Source organism: Rhinoderma darwinii, chromosome 3 (genome assembly GCF_050947455.1).
Source record: "Rhinoderma darwinii isolate aRhiDar2 chromosome 3, aRhiDar2.hap1, whole genome shotgun sequence".
NCBI classification, from domain to species: Eukaryota; Metazoa; Chordata; class Amphibia; order Anura; family Rhinodermatidae; genus Rhinoderma; species Rhinoderma darwinii.
Genome location: NC_134689.1, coordinates 373,137,435 through 373,145,732, shown reverse-complemented (window position 1 = coordinate 373,145,732; position 8,298 = coordinate 373,137,435). Strand labels below are relative to the sequence as shown.

The 8,298-nt window shown below is 44.1% G+C and overlaps 1 protein-coding gene across 3 annotated transcripts in view; it reads right to left on the bottom strand.

The window, feature by feature from the left end:
* Positions 1 to 3,515: 3,515 nt before the first annotated feature.
* Positions 3,516 to 8,298, bottom strand: part of DNAJB1 (DnaJ heat shock protein family (Hsp40) member B1) — a 38,862-nt gene continuing 34,079 nt past the window's right edge. For all 3 annotated transcript variants that reach the window (XM_075858721.1, XM_075858722.1, XM_075858720.1), the window contains exons 3-4: positions 5,802 to 6,379; positions 3,516 to 5,111 (exon numbers count right to left, since the gene is read on the bottom strand). In XM_075858721.1, the coding sequence (XP_075714836.1) occupies positions 4,878 to 5,111; positions 5,802 to 6,379 (812 nt within the window). In that variant the 3' untranslated portion in view covers positions 3,516 to 4,877. The remainder of the gene's footprint in view (positions 5,112 to 5,801; positions 6,380 to 8,298) is intronic.

Here is an 8,298-nt window from a genome sequence, read left to right as displayed (position 1 = left end):
CTATGAAGGCATTGTAATTTGCAGGGGGCACTATGGGGACAATATACTGTGTGTGGAGGCACTATTGGGGCACTATACTGTGTGGGACCCTCTGGGGGCATTATACTATGCGAGGAGGCACTATGGGGGCATTATACTGTGTGGGGGGCTCTATGAGGGCAGTATACTGTGTGTAGAGGCACTATTGGGGCATTATACTATGCAAAGAGGCACTGTGGGGGCATTATACTGTGTAGGGAAGTACTGTGGGGGCATTATACTGTGTAGGGGGCACTATGGGGGCATTATACTGTGTGTGGGGCTCTATGAGGGCAGTATACTGTGTGTGGAGGCACTATTGGAGCATTATACTATGCGAAGAGGCACTGTGGGGGCATTATACTGTGTAGGGAGGTACTGTGGGGGCATTATACTGTGTAGGGGGCACTATGGGGGCATTGTACTGTGTGGATGGCACTATAAGGGCATTATATTGTGTTTGTGGGGGGGGCACTTTGAAGGCATTATACTGTGCAAGGGAGCACTGTGGGGGCATTATACTGTGGGGTGCACTATGGGGGCATTATTTGTGTGGGTGCTATAGGGGCAGTATACTGTGTGGGGGCACTAAGAGGACATCATTACAGTAAGGAGACACTTAGATGATCTCATCCCTGTGTGGGGACCCTTTTACTATGTGCCATATAAAGAGGGCACTATGAAAGTGTGTGGGGCACAAAGAAGAATTATTACCCAAAGGATGGCACTATAACTGTGTGGGAGCACAAAGGGTACTATGTGTGCATGGACTGGGATTGGGCAGGGTAAGAGACCTGGTTTAACATAATAAAAAAATAATATCGCCCCCCCCCCTGCTTGAGTTGTTCCACTTTTCCAATTGTTGAGAGTTGGGCAGTATGGCCCTCCAGCGGCAACATCTAGAATCGGAGATAACTCACATACTGGCTATTTAAATGGAGCCTGTCAGCCCGTTTGTCTATCTAACTGGTCCCAGCTTTTGGTAGGTCTTGTAAAACGATGTGGCCACAAACTTTATTTTATTGCCTTCGGTGGGAGTTGAACCGGCTAAAATGGCGGGAATAGGAGCACTTGCTGGGAAATAGACCGCTCAAGTGGCGCTTGCAGGATCATTTGCATAGGGCAATAAAGACATTTATCTGGACAAAACAATCAACCTACCAAAAGCTGGGACCAGTTTGGTAGGCAAATAGGAGATCACATTTTCCTTAGCACCACCATCGGTAATGATAGTAGAGGTGTCAAAGGGAGGGGGCACTAAGCAGAATTTTTTTTTGACTACACATGGGAAACTGGATTTAACAGATTTTCTTACTCATAGGCACTTTTTGCTTTGTGCCTGTGTAAAGATGAAATGCTGGGGCACCCAGAGTGAGAACTGGTATATGCGTGGACAGGTTGGCATAACTGGTTCTTGGTTTTCAGGGTGAAAATCTAGATTCCAGACCAAGACATTTACAATTGTAGTAGCAATGTGTAAGAAAGTAACTGGCTGCGCTTGGTACATCCCTCTCCACACAGCAGAAGTTGTGTTATGGATGACAATTCAATGCACATCCCCAATTGGGTGTTCAGCTTTGTGATTTGCTACAGGCGGATCCAAAAATTTGCTTTTGCCAGGTCATTTAAACAGCCAGAATGCGCCTTGAAACGGGCCAATTTTTTTTACTCCTCGTTTCCAAAGTCGATACTCAAACCTATGGACTGCAATACAGGAAACGACACAACTATGCCAAGTTCTGATAAATTTGTATTTTACATCCGCTCATAACTTGATATCATGGTAACGCCACCCTGGATTAATGCTATACTGGAAGAATTCATGTATTTATTATTTTCCTGCCAGATTTCTTGAAGTTTCTGTTGATCCATGTAGATAGGAGGAAAAGCTTGCGTCCATTGAACCATCCCATTGAGGCTGGTGTTGGGGGTGGAATGGAATGTGGACTGTTATATTGGCTCTACAGGAGACTGCAGGGTACAGGCTATATGGACATTACCATCTAGTGTACACCTCTATGGGGTGAAAATCTGTAAAAGAACTTTCTCAGCAAGACAATGCTTCCTGACCATGGTGCGGAACGTCCTGGAAGGGCTCCAAGAACACAGGAGAACGAGCTAGATCTGCATTCTGAAACAATACGGAGCAAGCCATTCAGGAGACCATTACTCCATCTCTCACAAGTGTCGATGTTCACAATTTTTTCTGGGCAACATTATAATGTCTGAAAACATGTCCACATGTCCCCAATTTAAGAGGATGTAAAGGCAACTAAACGGACTGACTAATGATAATACCTTCCCTATAGAAGAATGCATTCAGGGAATGCTGTCAACCATTTGGTGTCTACAGCTTCTTTGCAGATCTGTCTCCATAGTTACAGACTACAAACAAACCTTGTGTAGTCTGTTGCAGCAGTCTTGCGTCACTCGATTTCGACTTCAGGATCAGACTACACACAGGACTTGTTTGTCGTCTGTAACCATGGAAACACATGGGATATGATCGCTGTATACACAAAATGGTACCTCAGCAAAGAATTTAATTTACTCTACCAGTACTATTATAATACTGCTATTGCCAAGAATATGGATCTCAACATACAAGAGGGATTAAAGATTTGGAGATGCATTTTAAAAAGTGTTGTCTGCTGTGAACAACTCCCTTCTGGATACAGTAGTGCCCCCCCATTGGAAGGATTGTTTCTCTACCAACAGTGGGCTGTTCCCCCATAGCAGCACTCACTAACATGACACCATGGCAATGCCAGAGCCCTATCCCTTAGGCCTAGTTCACACAAAGTTTTTTGATGCAGAAACCATGCAAAAAAAAGTCAGAATTTGCCTCCCACTGATTTCTTCAGGCATTTCCATCTCTGACATCAATGGGAGGAAGAAAGCATTTTTCGCAGTGTTTCTTTGGCCGCTGCCTAAAAACACGGCAAAGAAAGTGCAGGCATGTCAAAATCTGCTTTTGAGGCAAATTTCTATGCCTGCAAAAAATTCAGTGTGAACATACCCTTAGTGGCAGCAAGGCACCAAGGGATCTGCTGAATTTAAAGGGGTAAGGCTGGGTTCACACGACCATGTTACGTCCGTAATGGACGGAACGTATTTAGGCCGCAAGTCCCGGACCGAACACAGTGCAGGGAGCCGGGCTCCTAGCATCATAGTTATGTACGACGCTAGGAGTCCCTGCCTCGCTGCAGGACAACTGTCCCGTACTGTAATCATGTTTTCAGTACGGGACAGTAGTTCCACGCAGAGGCAGGGACTCCTAGCATCGTACATAACTATGATGCTAGGAGCCCGGCTCCCTGCACTGTGTTCAGTCCGGGACTTGCGGCCGAAATACGTTCCGTCCATTACGGACGTAACATGCTCGTGTGAACCCAGCCTTATCTAAAAGGAGAAACCATTCAACTTTGGCTTATCCAAGGACTGCTTTGCATCCAACCAAAGGATATAGACTGAGAATTAAGTCACACGCACAAGAATTATTGAAAATACTTTATTAAGTGTTAGAGATAGTCCTCTTGGAGATGTTTATATGTGGACCAGGACTCCATGCCACTCTTACAGTGCATCACGTGGCCACCACAGAGTCGCTGGACATACAGGCAGTACTAGGAAATGTCATAGTCTTATACAAACAATACAACGACAAAAATCTGCATCCAAATGCCATACATCACAGATCATTCACCAGCCTTCCCTCACACAGCTCTAGTCACCTGCAGATCATGTATTTACAGCATGAAACATGTACACAGAACAATGGCATTAAAATATATATAATATTTACAACACAAATACAAATGTATTTATACCAGGGACACTGGAGTGAGCCAGTTATTTTCCAAATGAGTCTAAGCTGCTAAACTTTCATTTCATATTGAAGCCAAAAAGCAGATGATCAGCACCAGCTAGTGGCCGGTTCTAATAACTGCAAAAGCAAAAAGTAAAATGAGCTTTTTTTTTTTATATATATATATATATATATATATATATATATATATATATATATATATATATATATAAAAAAAAAAAAAACAAACACAAAAACAATTATGAATACAACAAATAAAAAAAAATCTGGATGTGTCTTCCATTTAAAACAAGGCTTTGTAACATGTACTCAACAATGAGGGCACCATAAAAACAAACAATTGTAGTGAGATGAGAAGAATTTTCTGAATGGGCCCTATTTTCTCAGGACCACTTCCAGGAGGAGAGCTAGAAATGGCCAAACATGCGGATCTCCCTGCTGACCTGGAACACATTCCCTGTTCCAAAAATGGGGCACTATGTGGCAGGCGCAATACCTCACAGGGCAGAATAATGGGTTAATTTGCTGCAACCATATTAGAATTCATGGTGATATGAGATTTAAAGAATGAGATGAATGGTAAGCAATGTAACTTTTTACATAGGACTGCAGCATCTCAAGCTACGGACGCCTGCATGTGCACCTTACTCTCTGTACTTGCAAGTGCCAGTGCCCAGCAGATTTCATTTTAAAACACAACACTATGTAATAAGTGCAGACACCCTCCCCCTTCTATCTAACTAAACAGCGGAATCATATTCAGAGGGCTTGAAAATCGTCTCCACCTTTAAGACGTTCAGTGCTAGCTGGATGGAAAGGTTCAGAACATCTTTTGCTATATTGGTGCAGCCCATGTATTAAAATGTGAGATGAGAGAAGATAAAAAAAAATGAAACATTTTTTTTTTAGGTTTATGGTGTGCCTTGCACGATGGCCCACATTTTTTCCAACTTCCTAGGCACTGAAGGCGTGCGGAGCAGGCCTGTCAGTACCGCTTTGGTCTGTGTCATCTTATGTGGGGTCAGCGTAATCATTGTGCAGGCAGGACCCGTTCTAGTGTTTCCCGAGAAGATGTAGTCAGACGTTCAGGGAAGCGTATATCAAACTCCACTATGAGATCCCCCCGCTGTTCAGGGGCCTTGGGGAGTGGAAGTCCTTCTCCGTGAATCCTGCGCTTGGTCCCTGGGTTGATGATGTCTTTGCTGACCACTGGAATGGTGCGACCGTCCAAAGTGGGGACGTTGACTGAGCAGCCACAGAGAGCCTGGGAGAAGAGAAATCAATGGTAAGAGATTATATAGAACAACACTGTAGAAATAGCATTTTAAAAGGGGCCCTAAACCGATTGTCTGTCACCCTGCAATCAACCATTTCAGGATGGAGTTCCTCAATGGCAAGATTGACACGTAGTCCAGTAAATTCTACTAAGACTGTTTTCTCCAACCTGTGTCTCTCGAGTTGTCACAGAACAAGAATTACCAGCATGGCTTGGCACATGTTGTAACAGATAGAGGGCCACAGATTGGAGACCACCGCTCTAAGCGGTGTTATCCACATAGATGGCGGCATGTCATCTGATGTAAAGGAGAACGTAGGGACTGCGGAAATGGTGACAAAGAAGTTTTGTAAAGCATCAACAACCAGATTGGTTGATAGTAAATGTCTGTGGGTTAACAATGCTGGGACCCCAAATCGTGTCGCTGTAGGGGGGGGAATAGCAATGCAATTATACAGCCTGCTAAAATAAGTGAGCAAACCCCTGCTGGATGCTTTTTTTTTTTTTTGCACTTTAATTAACCCCTTTGGGGACAAAGCCAATTTTGGCTTTTTTGTTCAATGTAGCTATATATATATATATATATATATATATATATATACACATACATACACACACACACACACACACACACACACACACATACATACATACATACACACACACACACAATCTCACCTCTCGCAGGCCGATCTTTGCTGTGTAGACCACATTAGACGAATCTCTCTTGAACACCGAATGAGGTTTATCTTTCAGCACAAACACAATATCTGCTGGGATATTGGTCGGAGTCTCATCGCCCTCCTTAGGGAAAGTGATCTTCGTACCCTCCTTCCACCCCCTTTTCACTTGGATGGTTAGGATCTTATCCTCCGTGTGCAGGCTCCTTCTATCTGGGCCCAGACGTTTGTGAGAGATCTTCATCTTCTTGGTGCAACCGGTAAAGATTTCTTCTAGAGAAACAGGCAGCTCCCTGAGCACTGGAGGGTCTTGCTTCCTAGGGCCTGCCTCACGACGGCCATGTGGAGCCCTGGGGAAGCCGCCTAAATGGTTAAAACCGCCCATGCCGAACCCTGAGAAGGGGTCCTCCGTGTCCATATCCTCATCTCCCCTTCCAAAAAAGGAATCAAACGGGTTACGACCACCAAAGAACTCTGAAAACATAGCATGAGGATCTCCATGGAATGAGTAACTGAAGGAAGGACCATTCTGACCGCCACCACCACCACATCCCCCACCTGGGGTTCCCTTCAGACCTGATCAAAAAAAGAAACAACTAATGTTACTAGTTTACAAGCAAATACATCAAACGCAGCATACTTCTTTTCTGTCAGCCCTCAGACATGTAGTAAAGCTTTCTTCTGGCCATCAAATTGGTTACCTAGGGGGCATTTAATGGGGATAATTGTGCCCACTAGCTAAGCTTTGATATGGATGGCATAAGGAAAGCGGAACCGGTTTCGCTTTAACCCCTTCCCGACATTTGCCGTATGGGTACACCATGGAAAGCATTGACTTCCCACATTTTGCCGTACCCATACGCCAAATGTTTGGCACCGGCTCAGAAGCTGAGCCGGTGCCATCATCGTCGGATCTCAGCTGTATCTTACAGCTGACATCCAACTGTAACGGCGGGGACCGAAATTAGCTTCGATCCCCGCCATTAACCCCTTAAGTGCAGCGCTCAAACGCGATCGCTGCACTTAAGGTGTTTGCAGCTCATCGGAACCCCAGCAATGAAATTGCCGGGGTTCCGGTGGCTGCAATGGCAACCGGAGGCCTAATACTGGCCTCCCGGTCTGCCTAGCACGGAAACCGGTCAAGATCCGCCCGGCGGCGGAGCCTGATCGGCTTCCGTAGCCGCCGGCAAGATGGCGCCGGGTCAGGAGCTGATCCGGCGTCATCAGCGGTGGAAGTCAACTGTATGTTACAGCTGACATCCACCTGTAACGGCAGGAACCGAAGCTAGCTCCGATCCCTACCATTAACCCCTCGAAAGCGATTGCTGCATCGTAGCGGTTACTAGCAGATCGCCAGCCCTGACAGGCAATTGGGACTGGCGACTGCTGTTATGGCAACAGGAGACACAATGGTCTCATGCTCTGCCATTACGGAAGCCGATTAGGCCCCGCCGGGAGGAAAAGCCTAATCGGCTTGCTGTTAGTGAATAACTGACAGATCTAATACATTGCACTACGTAGGTAGTGCAATGTATTAGAAAAAAAATAAATCTGACAGCTGGACCTTCAAGTCCTAGTGGGACTTGAGAAAAAAAGTGTAAAAAAAAAGTGAAAAAAAATAAAACGTTTGAAAACAATAAAAGTTGCAAGTAATAAAATAAGAGTAAAAAGGGGGATTGCGTTTTATCAAGTCCTTTTATTATTGAAAAAAAAAACAATAAACCATACATATTTGGTATCGCCACGACTAACGACCTGAGGTATCAAAATATTATATTATTTATTGCACGCGGTGAACCACATAAAAAAAAAACAAAAAAAAAAAAAAACACTATACCAGAGTTTGTTTTTTGGTCACTTTCAGCTATAAATATTGGAATAAAAAATTATCAAAAAGTCGCACGTATTCCAAAAATTGTACCTATAAAAACTATAGCTCGTAGTAGTTTTATTCTGCAAAAAGTTGTAAAACATAAAAAAGTCCTATAAATTAGGTATCGCCGGAATCGTACTGACCCGCAGAATAAAGGTAACATGTAATTTATAACGCTTGGCGAACGCTGTATAAAAAAACCAAAATAAAACTATGCCAGAATTGCGTTTTTTTGTTTACCTGGTCTCCCAAAAAATAAGGTAAAAGGTGATCAAAAAGTCGCATGTACCCCAAAATGGTACCAATAACTACAGCTCGTCCCGCAAAAAAAAAAGCCCTCGTACAACTACGTCTATGAAAAAATAAAATTAGTTATGGCTCCAATAAGTCAGGAAATAAAACATATGCAGTTGTTTGAGGAGGTGATTTATCAAGGACCAAAAATTAGGGAACTAGGAAAGGGAGGGCCCAAACATATCCGCTGGAAGCACCGGTGCCCGTATTATACCAGGACAACACTTTCCCAGCAAAATTCCCCAAACTGCAAAGGTGCGGAGTGTGGACCAAAAGTGGCATAAGAAAGGACGCCATATATCAGTGCGACACCGGCCTGTGCAGAAAG